Source organism: Pseudorasbora parva, chromosome 4, assembly GCF_024679245.1.
Source record: "Pseudorasbora parva isolate DD20220531a chromosome 4, ASM2467924v1, whole genome shotgun sequence".
NCBI classification, from domain to species: Eukaryota; Metazoa; Chordata; class Actinopteri; order Cypriniformes; family Gobionidae; genus Pseudorasbora; species Pseudorasbora parva.
The window spans coordinates 49,237,096-49,257,632 of NC_090175.1; the positions used below are offsets into that span (position 1 = coordinate 49,237,096).

Here is a 20,537-nt window from a genome sequence, read left to right on the forward strand (position 1 = left end):
CATTGGTATTCAGAAGAACCTTCAAATTCTCTCCTCATTCATCTCATTAACCAGATCATCTGATTGAAATTACCACAGTCAAAAAGGAAATTATCCTGTATGTTGACCAGCTGTCACATTTTTTTATTGGCAGAACAGCAGGCCTATCATAAAGATGATGTTTTATATGTGGGACAAAATTCAGGCAAATCCTGAAATGAGATAAGGGTCTCAAATATGTCACTGACCCGGAAAAATATATCATGTGCTATACATAAAGTATGCTTTCAGTTTAAATTTGATTTCCCCCCCCCGCTCATCTGCAATAGCCCACTGTTTTTGAATACAGAATGAGAATTCAGATTCATGTAATGACCATATCCTGGATATTGAATGCATAGAAGTCATATTGTCATTATATGTAGTACAGTATGTGTTTGTTGTTGGCCTGAGATGACCTCTAAGTTAAATATATATTTTTGCTTGTTTTTTGTTTTGACAGACTACACGTTGCATTGTAAAAGTACTGCATTTATTATTCAACCTAATTTCCACATATATACTGTATCAGACTGCATGTAATAAATTTAACTGTTAAATACAAAATTGCATGGCAAAGACGTTTTAAAACTCTATGTAGTGATTGGATCTCTGTGTTTGAGAAGGACTTGAAAATGCTGTTTCTGCATTTTTCATATAAATGATAAACTCATTACCCCTAGCTTATGTGCAATATATAATGTTCATGTTACAGCATGTGCAAAAGCATGCATCAGGGCTCGTGTTTGTGCAATGTTGTGTGTAAAGACAGATCTAAATGGATGCATTAGGACTAAGATTAGGGTTAATTTATTCTAATTGCAAATGCAAATTTTCATGATTGCATAATTATTAGTTAACAGAGTAAACAGTCTTTGAGTTTTGTTTTTAATCACTCACTAACATGTTTGCGGGATAGTGGTGTGTTAAAAATGAAAAGTTTGCTCTAGGAGTAGTTTTATAAAAGAAAAGTCTAATTAGACAAGATGGTGTATAAAAGTCAAAGCTAAAACTGTCATGGAAGCACTGCTGTTCTATTGAGTGAATGCATGTAAGTGTGTGCGCAGATTTGTCTGTGTGTGAAGGGGGGTGTGAGTGTGTGTTTTATGTAATGTAGCATGGTCTGTTTGGTAACAAAAGTGGTGACACTGAAAATTGGGTTACCATGGAGACAGAATTTTCCCACTTTTTTGTGCTCATGACAGACTCATGCTAACCTCTCTTCCATTTCATCTGTACTCTTTTATTTCTTAATTGCTTTTATTCTTAAAGTTGTGCACATATATATATATTTTTTTGATGCTGATGTTGACTTACTGTATTGTGCACTAACTTGGTTTATTTAGTTGTAAGCAGATATATGTGTTTGTGGATGTGAGATGAGGGAAATGCAATGATGTGTTTCGTTAATCTAAACAGGTCAAGGAAATGGGGGAATCTTCTTTAGTCAATGTGTAAGAAATTGTCAAAGCTCTCTCCTTAAAAAAAAATGTCTCAAATGTATTATCTGTTTTCAGTAGTTAAATAGTTTCATTATGAGCTTTCTGGATAATTGCATGCGATTCCTTTCAAGTCAGTTCTGGGCTTTAATTTATTAAGTAAACAACTCCTAATTTGACCCAGTTTAACACTGCATTAATATACACACAAATTAGTGCTTATCTTTGAGTGATTCACACACTATTTCAAAGATTTCTTAATAACTGTTAGATTCTCTGGAGCTTCAGTGCTGCTTCCATACACACACTTATACATAAACCTGTGTTTTCTAATTAGAAATATCTTCCATACTTTTATATCTTTGTTGTATTTTGTTGTACTTTTTTATCTATGCTAGCACGGCTAGTGCTATTCTCTTCTGTTTGAGCCATGGGAATGTTCAGATGTTAGATTTTGCTGCTGCAAAATCGTTAACAACTTTTAGCAGTTTTGATGTGTTTTCTAGACGAGATCACATATAAACTGAAAAAACTAAAGGAAAATATTTCTTGCCAAAGCAAATCAGAGTTCCCTTTGAGCCATGAATTTGCATTATTTGCTCAAGCAAGCAGATAATGGGCATAGGTTTCCAAACTTAGACACACAGACATGGATAATCACAATGGACCTGCTGTTACAAATGGTAAAGTTTATCATCTTGAAATTTGTCCAGTGGACTGTAAAACGTCCTTTTCCTGCCTATTCTGAAACATGATTGGCCAGCTGAGGAAGACAAAAAACGCTGGGGGTAACAAAAGGCAGCAATGCATTATGATATGTGAGTGTTTGTTTAAGTTTAGATGCATCAAAACTACTTTGTGGAGGTTTGCAATGCTGTAATTGCTTCACATCAAAATCAATGTAATCAATGCAGGTTGTCAAGATGGGTCGTTTTTAAAATAGGAATTAGTATATAAAGGTCAGGCTATGAGTCATTATAATGCTTGTAAGGATAAACAGCAAGACAAAGAATGTTCCTGAGGCATATAACTTCTGTATGCATGTATGTGTTTGTATGTGTTAAATGGTTTTGTAGTGTTCCATCATATTCAAAATGTAGTTTTCTGTGTGGTCTGTGTTGTTGAATATAGCAGTATAAAGTGCTACCAATGCTTTCAAAAATATGTTAAACTGACCATTTCAAACTGACATTTGAAATAAGATTCAGCTATCTCTTTTGGAATAGCATTGGTGTCATTACTCTAAATGTGTCTATATACAGGGACATTATGTACCTATAGTTTTTTCAGGGGGTACCAGTGGCAGTCCTGACTCACTCACTACCCATAGGCGATATAAGACATGACTAAGCCCTGGTGGAATCTGTGGTTTAAATAATTATTTTGTGCGCTATTTTTGGGGGGGAGAAGCTGCAAAATGAATTTCAATATGGTATAATGTGCTGTAACATTGCTTATAGTATTTAGAGATTACAAATGAATAATGAAAATAGGCCAAATAAACAACTGGCTTTGGTGCGGAATGTGTAAAACTATGGATTCTGTGGAAATCTGCTGAACTTTCTGTGGTGCTGGCACAGGTTTTGTGGGGTTAGACATGACCAGGAGCTGTATGACAGAAACATCCTCAGAATCCTGTTCAGTTTGTTTAGTAACCATGGTAACTTCATAACTTTTTCGAATCTTAAATCAAGAATTAAAATGGGAAGTTTTTGGCAGACCACAAACATATTTTTACACCCACCACAGTAATGGTGCAGCATACAAATATTTGCATTTTAAAATCCACTTGTATAAAAAATATAAGGGGACACGACACCGAGCTGTCATAATCTGAAGTTTAAAAGTCTTTAAATAGATTCGTCAAGCAGTTTTCATTTGACTGGGTGAATGATCTTAAAGCATAAAATCATTTGATTTAATTGCATGAGTTGGGGATCATAGCGGCTTCCGTGGATTTCCTACAGGGAAATTACACAGCTGGGAGAATCTGACTCATAAAGAACCACCAATTTTGGCGCAAACGGAGCAAGTCCAAAATCCCCGTTTGCATTGAGACAGACAGGAGTCGGTTCGTTGAACTGTTTGCTCTCTTTAACACGTGGAGGCGACAGTGGATGGGACGTGGTTTTACAACATCGAGAGGGAAAATTGGTTGTTTACTGAGGCGTCGTGTGATTGAGAATTTTCCTCAGTTTTGACGCGCCCATCATGCGCAGGGACTGTTAATGGCGCTCATTATCATTTGACTGTATTCATGTGTGTGATGAGAGAGAGAGAGAGAGAGAGAGAGAGAGAGAGAGAGAGAGAGAGAGAGAGAGAGAGAGAGAGAGAGAGAGAGAGAGAGAGAGACTCTCAATCTAACATCTACTTGATTCATGGAGTGTGCGTCTGAGAGCAATGGTCTGTAAAGTTGGGTGGCATAACCAAATTATTTTTCTCAGATAAGAGATAAGACTAGTCCATCTGCCTTTACATACAGAAAATATACCTCTCTAAAACGTATATGTTTATGTTTAATTATAGGTGGAAGAGAACTGAGTTGAATTTGGCGCGGAGCGCGTGGGAGGCATTGGCCAGTATAGTCTCAATTCCGCGCTGAGATGTTAAGGAGCGTACACGCGCTCGACAGTTTGCCATGATGTCTCGAGTTCAGTCGATGGTGTCGCAGAGGAATCTATATCCGAAATAGATCTAATTCCCGTTATTGGCGTTTTAACGTCTGAATACGGCGTGTTGCAGTTTTCTCCAAAAGGATGCGATATTGACGGAATCCCCTCAGTGGAGGCACGCGGACCTGTTCCACAAGCTCCACTGCGGAAAGCGCCCGAGACTCAGAAATAAATAACACAAATATTAGGGTGAAAAAGCCATGTGGTCGTTTAATGTCGACTGAATCATTGAACGTATTTCCCTTCCCCTTTTCTGGTGAACCTCTGTCAGGAATGGACACGGAAACCACAAGGACACTGGTGGAATTACGCCGTTAAGAGCGCTGAACTTGACGGATTTGTTTGTTTATAAAGAAACAGCAAGGTTATACGATGACTAATGAGGACACGGTGTAATTAAATTCCTGACTGGTATATTGGAAATGTATGACCGGGATATTAGGTAAGTTGTTCTCTTTTTACTTTCAATAAAACAACAAAGACTCACATATTATTGTCCTTAGCAAATGTGGGTTCGCTCTCTCATTCAAATGGGAGTCGTCGGATCCTCCCGTTGACTAAATCGTCGGCTTATTTTCGTGACGGGAGAAATTATTTCAACCGCCTTGATGCGCAACACCTGCTGCGCGAGCGAGCGCCCTACATAGACAAACCCCGCGCGCGCGTGAGGGGAATACCACACCGGCCGTTATTTAAACACACCAGGTCTCTCACACACACCTTATTGCATCACTGACAAAACTGTCGAAGCGCACTGATGGGTATTCTTCAAAACACGCCTATGTGGTATTGTAGTCAGACTCTGAGGTTACTTGGTTCTGTGCGGGGGAACCGTAACGCTTCCACGCAGATCAGTTTGCCCACTCAAGAAACCTTTTGGTGTGGCTTTTCTTTATGAACACGAGCGTGAAGTTGTAGAAATACACTAAATAATGAGTTTTGTCATTTTTGCTAACCTAGTATAAGGATTTTGGTTGACTTTCTTTCAGAACATTGCATACTTAAGCTCCTGTTAAGGTGGTTCACCGAAGGTCTGAAAAAAAAATGCGCCGAGAAACGCGCCTTCTCTTTGAGGAAATCTTCGTGGATAACATTCACAAGACATCGGTCAGTTTCACAGATGGCACATTTCAACCACGGCGAGTCTTCTTCACCGACACCTCGTGACACGCAAGGTAAGATACGTTTTAAATATTGAACGCTTAGTAATAGGTGTGAAGCGGCGGACAGGGATATCCGACAGGGGGCGCCGTTGTTTCGCGGGTTCAGTCTAAATGGGGAATGAGGGACTTGCAGATTTGGGTGCAGTCACGTTGTCCAAGCACATTTTTGATGTTTTCCTCTTGCTTACAGGACCAGGCCTGAAATAGTCTTTCCTGTAATGGAGGATGCAAATTTAGGAGCTGAAATATTTCAAAACCGCCCCCTCCCTACCCACACATTCATGTATAGAGACACTTATGCATGCCTTGAAAAAATGACCTTAACTGAACACCCAGATATACAGCAATGCATTCTTAGGTTTGCTATATTGAGAGAACTCTTGTTACACTTTAGGCTAGACAAATTATTTACACAAGTATGCAAACACAGACTTGAGCACTTGGCCAATGCAAAGCCCTGTTGAACATTCTCTTGCTGGTAACAAACCTCAGGACTCAAGGGGTAATGGAGTTAGCAGCAAAATTTTGTGCAATTAAAAATTAATAAAGTTTCTGTAAACACAGTGACTTTAAACTTGCATGGCAAGATTCTCTCCAAACTGTTGCTTTTGCCATGACAGTAGTTAAGAGAGAAAACTAACCATAAAAAAGCACAGTAATGTCAGCGATACCAGTTTTCCACACACATCATAAGCTTTGCATGGCTAGAAGTGTCTGCGTTCACATACTTGGGTAGAACATGTTTAGGTCTTAAACAGAAGAATAAACGAGCATACGTGTTGTTGGTCAGAGAAACGGATAGATGGGGGAGGAGGACCTAGTGCAGGTGCTTATTTTGAGAGTACTCATAACTGTTGACCCCTCAACCTTTCCACACAGTCAAACTCAGAAATCCACCCACAACCTCCCCATTCGCCTGCGTAGAGAAGTGATCTCAGCAGTGGTATTCTGCTTACGGAGGAGCCGATCTGCACTTCGCACTTTACACTGTGGTCTTGAATTATGAAATATGAGCTGTGACAGACCATCAAAACTATGGTTGGTACTTCTAGGCATATATTCAAACCTCACTCGTACAAACACTCCTATTGGCAAGATGTTTTTTGGCAGCGTTGCTTAAATTTTGATGCGTAAAAAGCCACGGGTCTGTTTTTGTATGCGAGTGAAACGAACAGTCTTTATTTTGAACCTTGGCTGCTCTTCAGTTGTATCCTGCAAGCTTAGGGTGAAGGTGATTGTCTAATGTGACTGAAAACATTACACACCGTTTACTTGTAAAATGTCCAACAAATCTGACAGATGCACATGCAGAAGGAGTGAACGAGATGCAGATTGATGCACTACATTCACAAACACTAAGTGCTACTCTGGGTTAGGCTTAAGGGCATGGATGCTTTTCTGGGGTAGCTCAGTGAGCATGCAAATTATGAATGTTAGCGAGTATACTAAATGAGAGAGTTACAGGGGCAACAGAGCACAATTGCCAGCCTCTGGAATCTGTAATGCAGTCATTGATGCACGCAACACTTTTGGACCTTCACAAACTACCAGTGCAACCATCAAAAAAGCAATTAAGCAATTATGTGATTGGCACTAATTAGTATGCTTCACAATACAGCTAAATGTTTTAGCTGTCAGAAGCTAAACCCTCTTACTCTCTGCAGTAAGTGTTTGCCAACAATTTAAAACGCATCAATAAATTATTAGTTTGTTGAGTGTTAAACAAGTCTTGCTTCATTTAGTTAAAAATGATATTGTAGGAGGAATTATATAATACATCACCCGATAACCGTTATCCACTTATTTTCTGTTCCCGCAATGATGTACTAATGTTGTGATTTTAAAATATTAGTAATAAATATCAGTAATGTCAATTTAATTACACACACACACACACACACACACACACACACACACACACACACACACACACACACACACACACACACACACACACACACACACACATGCTGTATAACAGCAGTCCTGTCATGCAGTGTCATGATATACGCCATCTAATATGAGAGTTTCGTTTGTCACATGTAGGTGATTAAAAAAATTATATATATATATATATATATATATGTATGTATGTATGTATATATATGTATGTATATATATATATAATATATATATGTATATATATACATATAATATATAAAAATACAATTATATATATATATATATATATATATGTATATATATATATATATATATATATATAATTGTATTTTTGTATAAACATATAATATCTTATTTAAATATACATTTTATACGTTTGCGTTTAAGTTGAAAACAAAGTTCATGTCCATATTAAATCGCAACTACCCATATGCATGTGCAATATATTCAGTGTCTGACATTGCAGGGTAATACTTTTTCTGTTAAGCTGTGCATATGAGCTTCTGCATTTAGCGTTGTCCTTTGTTGAGGACTGGTGATATAAAATGGTAGTATTTGCAGAAGCTGATGGCAGCACATTCTTATCATATTGTTCATTCCTGCGCACCCAAAACAAACTCCCAAATTTTAAGCTGTGGAGACTGGGGTTCATTACATTTTATTGATTTGTGTGTCATGATGGGTATTGATTTCAAATTACATGCCCTGGCACATACATTAAGAGACGAACTGACTATTTTATGATGCTATACAGTATATGTCCTGTTTATGTCAGTGTGTTACCAATGACATCCTCAACCAGACTTGAATAAGAAACAGAATATTTGACTAATGCTCAGATAATTCTCAACATCAGAGTACTTTTTCATCTGTGTTTGGTGGCTGTGTCCCAATGGTAGTCAGTGAATAAAATGGAGGTGCAAATATGACTGATGACTGAACTCTAGGGAGGAAGCAGGTGTATCCAGTGACATTTCTGAGAGTGAAAAGTTCAGAGTGAATTTGATCAATCTTGCTATCAAAGCAATTGATAGCAAGTATCTCTACCTGGATAAAAGAGGCCAAATTAAAAAATCTATTTATTTACTAAAAGGAATATCATCAGTCAGTGACTCTCCCTGTTATATCAAACCAGTATGGTTTTCTTCTGTGTAACACAAAAGGAGATGTTTTCAGGAACTGTTCACACTGCTGTTTTCCATACAGTGAAAATGAAAAGGAATGGGTGCTGATTGACTTACCAGTGAGTATGTATGGACTTACCATTATGTTTTATGGAATAGAGCTGCTGTTGAGGAATACATGTAATTTTGTGTTCCACAGAAAAAAAGAACGTGGTATGGAATTCCTCCATTATGAAGTTGACTTTTACATTCAATCTCCTGAGACTGAACCATCTTTGAACCGCTGACATCAGCGCACTTAAATTTAACCATGTGTAAGCTGTTCTTTCTCTCATGAAGTTATAATGCACTCCAGTTAGTGCATGGTTTCATCAATTATTACTATAATTTAAGAGACAGCTACACTAGCCATCTGGAATCATTCAGGCATCAAATTCAGCCTAGAATCGTAATAAACTATTGAAGAGTCCTAACAATTAGACAGGCCATTTAAATGCAACCACGCTGACATATTGTAAGACAGTACATCACAGTTAATTGCTAATAAGTGAACCACTGTTCCATTTAACTTTTTAGACTAATTAAAAAGTATTGACTTGAATGATTGAATAGTTGAACAGAGTACCATGCCATCGTAACCTTGTCTTCGTTTTCACTTTCCATTCAATCCCAGACCCCCTCTCTGAATCATTGCGTGCAGAGTAATAGGCCGGATGTTATTTATGTCTGTGTGTTACCTGATTTTGGTCTAGTTTAGGTCTAGTATGCCTGATTTGTTAAGATGTTATGGGTACCTGAGCATGTTTTGCATCCTTTTAAAGCTTCTTATCTTGACAGGGGCTGAAGCCAGGAATGATGGGAGCTGTAGTCTGGTTGATGGTCTTATGGGCTTTGCTGGGTTGGTCGCATGCTGCAGAGAAGCCTCCAACCCTGAGTGTAGCTGTGATCCTGGGCCAGACCCCAACTGTATCCGAATCAGCCCTGCGTCCAGTTCGTGGGATTGGTGCGCCTCTGGATGTGACCGTACTCAGCGTCCAGGTGAACCAGACGGACCCAGGAAGCATGCTCACACACCTGTGTGAACTCATGTCCCGACAGAGACTGCACGGGCTGGTCTATGGAGACGGCACGGACCAAGAAGCCGTAGCACAAATGCTAGACTTTGTTTCCTCTCAGACTTCCATGCCCATACTGGGAATCCATGGCGGCTCTGCCATGACTATGGCTGAAAAGGTAAGCATGCATTCCTTCCTGGCTGCCTGTTTGCACCTTATTTGCCATCTTATTTCGCTTAGGCATATACAGCAACCCACCGCAGAATATTTCATCATATCTGGCATCAGTCAGGTGTTTTCCACCAAGGCCTAAACAGAAAGCTTGATTTCAAATATTCAATGCCATGTTTTCAACTCTAGCTGTTTGGCATTAAATGAGACATAATTCAGATACCTGGCAGATTTTCTTTATCAGTCATGCCATCTGCATCAGATAAAGCCTGACAAATTGCCAGTCTTTCTGTCACTGTCCCTCTATCTGTCTGTTTGTTTTTGCAAAGTTGGCAATAAGCTGTGTTTATAGCAAAATCGGTTGCAGTTGTGTGGGTGTGACAGAAACCTGTGGCTGGGTTAGTGACAAATCTGCCACAAAGAGTTTAGTGTTAAAGCTGAAAAAGTTTATGATTGCACATTGATTCATTGATGCTGTCATTTTTACAGTATACATCTTGATGTTTTATGTTTTAATGTTCATATTATCAAATGGATACGTTTGACTATTGGGCTATTACTACATATTGTTCATCCACATAAACTGTAGAAACTTCTTGTAGGCGGCCATGTCATCCCATTGCATCATCTGGCTGAGTTCACTTCAAACTACCCTTCCAAAAAGTGATTTGATAATTTTAGGCGAATGCACAATCTCTTTTAACTGTGATGAAATAACTACAAAGTAGATTTGTGCTATTCTGTCATGCTTAGGAACGTTTCTTGCTTAAACCAGACAATGTTTAGGATATTTTAATTTTTATGCTATGTGCATTTATTTTTGTAAAGTTAATAGGTACTATTTAAGAGCTGCTGTTAAACACAGGATGTTTCCTGCATTGCAAATATAAATTGCCAAGATAAATCTTTGTCCCGCCAAAGATTTATTGATGATTTAATGACATCAATATCTGCCATTCTGCAGTACCGGTACCTGCTGATAGCCGCTTGCTTTAAAATGCTCCTGAAACCTTACTTTGTGCACTGGTGCACAGTCATGTTGGAACAGGTAGGGGCCATCCCCAAACTGTTCCCATAAAGTTGGGAGCATGATTTCACCAAACTTTACACTTGGCACAGTGCAGTCAGGCAAGTACCGTTCTCCTGGCAACTGCCAAACCCAGACTCGTCCATTGGATTGCCAGACAGATAAATGTGATTCTTCGCTCCAGAGAACACATCTCCACTGCTGTAGAGTCCAGTGGCGGCGTGCTTTACACCAGTGGTTTTCAAACCTGTCCTGGAGGACCCCCAGCACTGCACATTTTGTATGTCCCTCATCTAACACGCCTGATTTATCTCATAAGCTCATTATTAGAGACTGCAAGACCAGAAGTGGGTGTGTCAAATATGGGAGACATATAAAATGTGTAAGGTTGGGGGTCCTCCAGGAAAGGTCTGGAAAAAACTGCTTTACACCACTGCATCTGACACTTTGCATTGCACTTGATGAAATAAAGCTTGGATGCAGCTGCTCGGCCACGGAAACCCATTCCATGAAGCGCTCTATGCACTGTTCTTGAGCACAGGTGGCAACTGAATTCACTGAGCTCCTGAAAGTGACCCATTCTTTCACAAATGTTTGTTGAAGCGTCTGCATGCCAAGGTGCTTGATTTTATACACCTGTGGTCATGCAAGTGACTGGAACACCTGAATCCAATGATTTGGAAGTTTGATGATGTAATTGGACGAACATTTTATGGTTTTATTTGTACAGTGCGATTTCATGCTAGGAAGAGTAGACCGACGTCTGTAACCTTTTAGAGTTCCTCCTGAACCAAAACAACAAGCTTATGCTGCTCTCACTACTGTAATTTAGAAGATATGGTACCTGTGTTGTTAGAAGTAGTTTGTGACTCAAATTTGTGTTTCATAGCAACACTATCTCAGCCGAAGTGAATCTGCAGCAGTCAGGTGGTACATATCAGTGCTGTTTAGGTTACTGTTCATTATTATTCTAATTTTTTGTGCTTTGAGACATGAGGTAGTTTAACGTCATCTCTCGTTTAAAATCATCTTTTGTTTGTTGGCTCCCTGCTGTATTAGAGACACTCTGAAGTAAGGGTGATATCTTATGATTTCAAAGCTAGCCTGATATTGCTAGCCTCTCTAAAAATGACACAGCCTACCCTACCTTTAATATTTCAAACATTTCTTCGCATTTTATTTTGGATTTATTGTCAGTACTGGGCGCGCAGGATACTTTTTACTTTGTGTGTGGTTGACCATGTTTGTCCACCACCAAAAGACATTTCTGACCCAGCAAAAACCCTGAAATGGTATCCTCTCTTTCTATATATGACGAGTTGTTTGTGATGGAAAGTATTGAAAGGTGCTTAGAATTCATAAGGTTCTGATTTTTCATTATCTAATTTCCTCGGAGCGACATCCAACTTCGTTTTGACACATTAGGCCCCGGTGCTGCTGTTGAGCTTGGAGGGTAATAATTGAAGAGACTCTTCAGGAGGGAAGCGCTGCTTAGGGAGTCAAATGTTGGGGCTGATGTGAATGAAACTCAAACATTAAGAGGCCCCCTGCTTGCTATTTCCCATAACGCTTTTCATCCCTTCTTTAAATCATCCACCAGAGTTCCTTTTGATACTCAGGCTGATATAGCCATTGCTGTATCAGCTGTGCAGTAACCTGTCAAGCACAATGCATTTCCAAGTCTGAAATAAACAGAAATATAAAGACACAGTCACCATCAGATATCGCAATATCACAATGATCAGATCCTTTTCACAATTATAAGGTGTATTTTTTAGAAATGAAGTTGAACGCACACACACACACACACACACACACACACACACACACACACACACACACACGTAGTGTTTCCATGTTTTATGGGGACTTTCCATAGGCGTAATGGATTTTATACTGTACCGTATTTTCTATTCCCTTACACTGCCCCTGCCCCTAAACCTACCCATCACAGGAAACATTGTGCATTTTTACTTTCTTAAAAGACTGAAACGCAACCGACGTGCTTGCGTTTTGGTAGCCCGTCTGGAAAACACATAGACCCGGGACGTTGGGCTTTGCAAGCCCTGGCAGTCTGATCCCGAATCACAATGAACCAACAAATAAGGAATTCTCCAGCCCTGTGAAAGCTTGCTATGGTATGTCATTTTAGACAATTACACATAATCAAAACGATCTGTAACAATGCAATACTATTACTTATATATATATATATATATATATATATATATATATATATATATATATATATATATATATATATATATATATATATATATAAAACATGTTTTACTCACATAAGTGTGTTGCACCATTCCTGTCGTATCCAATTTAGAAGAAACAGCATCGTGTTTTAATATCAATATGTCTGCAAATCGATTATCTTGCTATCTTCGGCATGTTTATTGCTAGTTTGGCTGCACGAGTCGGTGGGTGGCGCTACAGAAGCAGGCGTACACATTTATCTGTAGAGGCGTTGTTTTCCCCCTTCTATTACGCCATTGATTTGAGAGCCTCGTCTTCTGGGCCTGGTGTCTATAAAAACTTTATTTATTTTTTTACTAACAAGGAAGTTTTCAGCTCCGAAACCTACAGGATATTCTTATATTACCAAGACATTTTATATAGCAAAGGCTTAAGGGAAAGATGATTTCTTAATTCATCACCCCTTTAACATTATTCAAATAAGTTGCTGTCTGTCTGACTGGTGTGTGTCTTTCTGCACGTTGTGTATCACACATTCACAGACAGCACATTCTCTTGTCTTGTCGCGCTTGAATGGTTTAAAAGCATTTGCATAAATAAGAGCATGGCCATTAAATGGCACACTAACCAAAGGATGACAGAAAAAAATGGATGCTGCGTTAATTGCATTAAATATTTTTAATGTGTTAAATTGGAAAAATGAATTGCATGTTAACAAGCTAATTTTGTTATTTAGCTGATACATCGCAATATAAAAATGCGATATGTATCCTTGATGTAAACAATATGATTTGCAATATAGAGTTAGTTTTATTTAAGACTTGGCTTAATGTCCAAACACAAGTGAAGATTTAAAAAAAAAATTTAAACCTGAGATTTCTGTTTCTCATTTTAAAGGTCATTCCTCTAAAACTTAAAAGATCCAAAAAAATATTATAAAGACATCATAAAAAATAATCAATTGAGTGATTTCTATGTTGAACAGATTTACAGCAATGTGCAATCGTGCATATACTGTACCATGGTCCTTCAAAAGTTAAGTGATCCGCAAAGACATGAGTGAGTAAATGCTGAATAATTTTTTTGGGGGATGAACTAACCATTTCCAGTTTGGAAATAGGCCTAGTCATTTTGACATGCTGTCTTGCAATTGCATTGATCATCTGAAGCACATACGCACTGGAATGGCACAAACCTCATTTAAATCACCAGTTCGTAGTATGATTATTCAAAGCGTTTGAGTGACATCACTGCATTAAACTACTATATAATGTTGAATATGATGTATAATAATGCAAGGAGGGAATATTTGTGGGGTCCTGATAATAAAATATTTTAAAGAATGGAAAATAACAAACAAACAAAAAATGCGTTTTTGGATTGGAAATCTTTTATCTTTTATAACGTTTTCATGAGTTTAATGCATCTTTGCTGAATAAAGTTATACATTTCTTTCATTTTTTTTTTCATTTACTTTTGAGTGGTAATTTACATTGGCACGAAAAGCATAATTCACATTCACATTGGCTTCAAAATATCAAGCCAAATGGTATTTGTAAACAATTTATTTATCCTCTGACCATTACATTAAGGTCAGCTTGGGAAGCTTCTGTTTTTTTTTGCATCAGACTGATCAGAATGAAACGGCTTCAGTGTCAATATAGGTAAATGTGTCAACTGTGTTAAATTTAATTGTGTTAGATATATGTAATGGTGATCTCAAAGTACTGTATAACACAATAATGTTTGGCATCCTAAATTGTAATTTTTGCATGCATGAACCTTTTGCCCTACATTTGAGTCTACATATAATTTTTGTCTTGTCAAGAGTAATTTTTTTTCACAAATTGTACTTGATGGTGAAAATTAGGCAAATATTTATAATGTTACTATACTGTCGAGAGTGAAAGTGGATTTTGTTCAAAACGCTGGCTGTATACCATTATCAGTAGACCCATCACAGGATTAACAGTTAATCTCTAACTGCAGCAGGTATTATATCAATTCTCAAAGTCAATTATACTTTGAGGCCCGTAAGCATTTCTTACTTGTGCAGAACATAAAAGATATTTTGAAAAATGTTGTAACCAAACAGTTTAACTTCCATTGTGTAAACATAAACATTTATTAAAATATCTTCTCTTCTACAGAAGAAAGAGTCATAGGCTTGCATGTTGGATATATGAGGGTGAGTAAATGATGACAGAATTTTCATTCACCCGGATTAGTTACCCACACTTAAAATGTTCTCACCCTCTTAACTTGTATGCTGCTGTTTTTTCCCCATGAAACACAAAAGGAGAGATTTGAGCGAGTAGGAGTTGGACAGAACCATGTAAAGATTATTCAAATTGTGTTCTTTTTTTGATCCAAGTTGAATTGACGTAAAAATAATACCAGAATTTATTTTGTGAGTGAACCATCCCTTTAAAAAGTTTCAGAATGGCCTTTATCTCTACAGTTATATACATCCTTTCGCTCTTGTTCCTCTGTGTCTCTTGCCTCTCTTTGATCAAGTTCAACTGCATGTCTTTTTGTGTTGCCCTCATGGGGGTGCGTAAGTGTGTTTTGAGAGCGTGTATGTGAGGTTCCTTGAGGATGCTTCACCCAGGTTTTCCTTCTCGCGCTTTATTAAAAATGAAGGCACGGGGACGCATCTTTTTAACCATGTTTCCGCCTTCCATGTGGGAAAGAAAGGGCAGGGAGCACTCGTACACAGGCACTAACGCTCACCAAGGGGGCAGGACTGAATATTCTATGAGCTGCTTTATGTGGTTCGCATGTTCAGCTTCTGGAATGAGGTCTGGGCATATGTGTTTAGGGTCTATATGAGGTGGATAAGATGGAAGGAAAAAAACAGGAGGAAAAGCGGTTTTCTGCCCCATTGAAGCTGCTTTTATCCCATCTGTATTAGAGAGGTGCCTTATGGGAGAAGAGAACAAAATATAGGGGCTGACATAAATTAAATATGTAACATTCACTTAGAAGTGGATGTGCACACACACACACACACACACACACACACACACACACACACACACACACACACACACACTATTCTTTTTCACTTATCCATCTCCCACACATGCTCCATCAAATTTTCTTGTTATTCATTTAACAATAGACTGAGGTTGCACTGGCACATTAGATCATATGATGTCATCAGCAGTGCCATACAAGTGCCTATAAAAAAAGACAGTAACGCACAGAAAACCCACTTGAAGGGTGAAAGCCAACTCATCTCCAACCAGCTTATAGGACACTTTGCTGATGTCACCGTGACATTAGTTTGATGATGTCAGCTACAATAAAACTGCACTGGCTCAGTTCATTACTTCTTCTTCAGAAAGCATGGAAATATGCTGATTTAATCCTTAAAGGGTTAGTTCACCCAAAAATTGATGTCATTAATGACTCACCCTAATGTTGTTCCATACCCGTAAGATCTCCATTCATTTTCGGAGATATTTTATCTTTTAGTCCCAGAGCATATGCAGTCTATGCACACTGCACTGTCCATGTCCAGAAAGGGAATAAAACATCATCAAAGTAGTCCATATGTGATATCAGTTAGTTAATTAGAATAACAAAATTAACCAAAACTATGACTTTATTCAGCATTGTCTTCTCTTCCGTGTTCCTCAAATAAAGATTCAAATGGCCATGAATCAGTGAATCGATCAGTGATTCAGATCGCCAATGTCACATGATTTCAGCAGTTTGGCACAATTTTTTTTTTTTTTTTTTTTGGACCAAAATATATTTTCGATGCTTCAAGATATTCGAATCAACCAACTGATGTCACATATGGACTACTTTGAACGTGGGGGAGAGGACGCTGCCATTGTCTGATTGCCGCTTCTCCACTCACAAATCGTTAACTGTACTATTAGATTAGATTTTATTTTATTTTATGTTTGTGACTAGTCTAACAGTCAGAGCTTCAATTGGGACTGTTGCTGATTGCTGGCAGCCACTGACTGAGAGGACGTTGTTCGCCCTTCGCCGTTCTTCACCGCTTCTCTGATGTTTATGTTTGAATTGTTGCGATTGCTTCTGGTTTGAAGGACATTTGATGATGCTCGCTGTGGCTGTTCTGGGTGTAGGCTGCTCACTGGTGGTCTCCCTCGGGTTTGAGCTCCATGGTGGCTGAAGCATGCACCGGGCTAGCGTCTGGTGTTTTTGGGATCCTCCTTTTCTCGGCTACTGAGTCTTGGCTGCGCTGCTGTTCCGCATTTGCGGCCGTGGAGCGGCTTGGACTTCTGCACCGACCCCGGTGTTTACAGAAGTGCCCGGAGAGCTTAGTTTGCCTCCTGCATGGTGCTGCGGCGATCCCCATCGTTTGAATCGTCATGAAGACCCATCATCTGGTCTTCAGCTGTCATGCCTCGATGACGTCATCAGGACACTGCCGAATTGGTAATGTGGCAACAAAGCCTCTAGCGCTGGGAGAAATGTAATACATGGAATTAACCACAGTGTACTGGAACTTACAGAGACTTCCACCATCAGCTCTGTTTTCTGTTCACCATCAGCTCTGTTTTCTGTTCAGCATTAGCTCTGTTTTCTGTTCACCATCAGCTCTGTTTTCTGTTCACCATCAGCTCTGTTTCTGTTTACCATCAGCTCTGTTTTCTGTTCACCATCAGCTCTGTTTTCTGTTCACCATCAGCTCTGTTTTCTGTTCAGCATTAGCTCTGTTTTCTGTTCACCATCAGCTCTGTTTTCTGTTCAGCATTAGCTCTGTTTTCTGTTCACCATCAGCTCTGTTTTCTGTTCACCATCAGCTCTGTTTTCTGTTCACCATCAGCTCTGTTTCTGTTTACCATCAGCTCTGTTTTCTGTCCACCATCAGCTCTGTTTTCTGTTCACCATCAGCTCTGTTTTCTGTCCACCATCAGCTCTGGTTTCTGTCCACCATCAGCTCTGTTTCTGTTCACCATCAGCTCTGTTTCTGTTCACCATCAGCTCTGTTTCTGTTCACCATCAGCTCTGTTTCTGTTCACCATCAGCTCTGTTTTCTGTTCACCATCAGCTCTGTTTCTGTTCACCATCAGCTCTGTTTCTGTCCACCATCAGCTCTGTTTCTGTCCACCATCAGCTCTGTTTCTGTCCACCATCAGCTCTGTTTCTGTCCACCATCAGCTCTGTTTCTGTTCACCATCAGCTCTGTTTCTGTTCACCATCAGCTCTGTTTCTGTCCACCATCAGCTCTGTTTCTGTCCACCATCAGCTCTGTTCACCATCAGCTCTGTTTCTGTCCACCATCAGCTCTGTTTCTGTTCACCATCAGCTCTGTTCACCATCAGCTCTGTTTTCTGTTCACCATCAGCTCTGTTTTCTGTTCACCATCAGCTCTGTTCACCATCAGCTCTGTTTTCTGTTCACCATCAGCTCTGTTTCCTGTTCACCATCAGCTCTGTTTCCTGTCCACCATCAGCTCTGTTTTCTGTCCACCATCAGCTCTGTTTCTGTTCACCATCAGCTCTGTTTCCTGTTCACCATCAGCTCTGTTTTCTGTTTACCATCAGCTCTGTTTTCTGTCCACCATCAGCTCTGTTTTCTGTTCACCATCAGCTCTGTTTTCTGTCCACCATCAGCTCTGGTTTCTGTCCACCATCAGCTCTGTTTCTGTTCACCATCAGCTCTGTTTCTGTTCACCATCAGCTCTGTTTCTGTTCACCATCAGCTCTGTTTCTGTTCACCATCAGCTCTGTTTTCTGTTCACCATCAGCTCTGTTTCTGTTCACCATCAGCTCTGTTTCTGTCCACCATCAGCTCTGTTTCTGTCCACCATCAGCTCTGTTTCTGTCCACCATCAGCTCTGTTTCTGTCCACCATCAGCTCTGTTTCTGTTCACCATCAGCTCTGTTTCTGTTCACCATCAGCTCTGTTTCTGTCCACCATCAGCTCTGTTTCTGTTCACCATCAGCTCTGTTTTCTGTTCAGCATTAGCTCTGTTTTCTGTTCACCATCAGCTCTGTTTTCTGTTCAGCATTAGCTCTGTTTTCTGTTCACCATCAGCTCTGTTTTCTGTTCACCATCAGCTCTGTTTCTGTTTACCATCAGCTCTGTTTTCTGTTCACCATCAGCTCTGTTTTCTGTTCACCATCAGCTCTGTTTTCTGTTCAGCATTAGCTCTGTTTTCTGTTCACCATCAGCTCTGTTTTCTGTTCAGCATTAGCTCTGTTTTCTGTTCACCATCAGCTCTGTTTTCTGTTCACCATCAGCTCTGTTTTCTGTTCACCATCAGCTCTGTTTCTGTTTACCATCAGCTCTGTTTTCTGTCCACCATCAGCTCTGTTTTCTGTTCACCATCAGCTCTGTTTTCTGTCCACCATCAGCTCTGGTTTCTGTCCACCATCAGCTCTGTTTCTGTTCACCATCAGCTCTGTTTCTGTTCACCATCAGCTCTGTTTCTGTTCACCATCAGCTCTGTTTCTGTTCACCATCAGCTCTGTTTTCTGTTCACCATCAGCTCTGTTTCTGTTCACCATCAGCTCTGTTTCTGTCCACCATCAGCTCTGTTTCTGTCCACCATCAGCTCTGTTTCTGTCCACCATCAGCTCTGTTTCTGTCCACCATCAGCTCTGTTTCTGTTCACCATCAGCTCTGTTTCTGTTCACCATCAGCTCTGTTTCTGTCCACCATCAGCTCTGTTTCTGTTCACCATCAGCTCTGTTTCTGTCCACCATCAGCTCTGTTCACCATCAGCTCTGTTTCTGTCCACCATCAGCTCTGTTTCTGTTCACCATCAGCTCTGTTCACCATCAGCTCTGTTTTCTGTTCACCATCAGCTCTGTTTTCTGTTCACCATCAGCTCTGTTCACCATCAGCTCTGTTTTCTGTTCACCATCAGCTCTGTTTCCTGTTCACCATCAGCTCTGTTTCCTGTCCACCATCAGCTCTGTTTTCTGTCCACCATCAGCTCTGTTTCTGTTCACCATCAGCTCTGTTTCCTGTTCACCATCAGCTCTGTTTTCTGTTCACCATCAGCTCTGTTTCCTGTTCACCATCAGCTCTGTTTCCTGTTCACCATCAGCTCTGTTTCCTGTTCACCATCAGCTCTGTTTTCTGTTCACCATCAGCTCTGTTTTCTGTTCACCATCAGCTCTGTTTCTGTTCACCATCAGCTCTGTTTCCTGTTCACCATCAGCTCTGTTTTCTGTTCACCATCAGCTCTGTTTTCTGTCCACCATCAGCTCTGTTTCTGTCCACCATCAGCTCTGTTTCTGTCCACCATCAGCTCTGTTTTCTGTCCACCATCAGCTCTGTTTCTGTCCACCATCAGCTCTGTTCACCATCAGCTCTGTTTTCTGTCCACCATCAGCTCTGTTTTCCTGTTCACCATCAGCTCTGTTCACCATCAGCTCTGTTCACCATCAGCTCTGTTCACCATCAGCTCTGTTTTCGGTTCACCATCAGCTCTGTTTCTGTTCAGTTTTCTGTGTTGGTTGATTGTTTGTATTATTCTATATTTTTACTTGTTATTCATTTTTTTTCCCCTTTGTTGGACTTTGAGATTCTTTGGAATGAAAGTGCGTTATTAATAAAATCTATTATTATTATTACTTTGATGATTTTTTTATTAGCTTTCTGGACATGGACAGTATAGTGTGCATACACTTAGATATGCTCTCTGACTAAATATAAAATATCCTAAACTGTGTTCTGAAGATGAACGGAGGTCTTACGGGTGTGGAACGACATTAAGGTGAGTCAATAATGACATCAATTAACCATTTAAGAAATATTTCTTAG

General features: G+C 39.6%; 1 protein-coding gene across 1 annotated transcript in view; it reads left to right on the forward strand.

Moving 5' to 3' along the window:
* Window positions 1–3,789: 3,789 nt before the first annotated feature.
* grin2ab (glutamate receptor, ionotropic, N-methyl D-aspartate 2A, b) overlaps window positions 3,790–20,537 on the forward strand; it is a 120,289-nt gene continuing 103,541 nt past the window's right edge. The window contains exons 1-4 of the mRNA XM_067442122.1: window positions 3,790–3,860; window positions 3,984–4,571; window positions 5,119–5,304; window positions 9,156–9,551. Coding sequence (XP_067298223.1) covers window positions 9,171–9,551 — 381 coding nt within the window. The 5' untranslated portion in view covers window positions 3,790–3,860; window positions 3,984–4,571; window positions 5,119–5,304; window positions 9,156–9,170. The remainder of the gene's footprint in view (window positions 3,861–3,983; window positions 4,572–5,118; window positions 5,305–9,155; window positions 9,552–20,537) is intronic.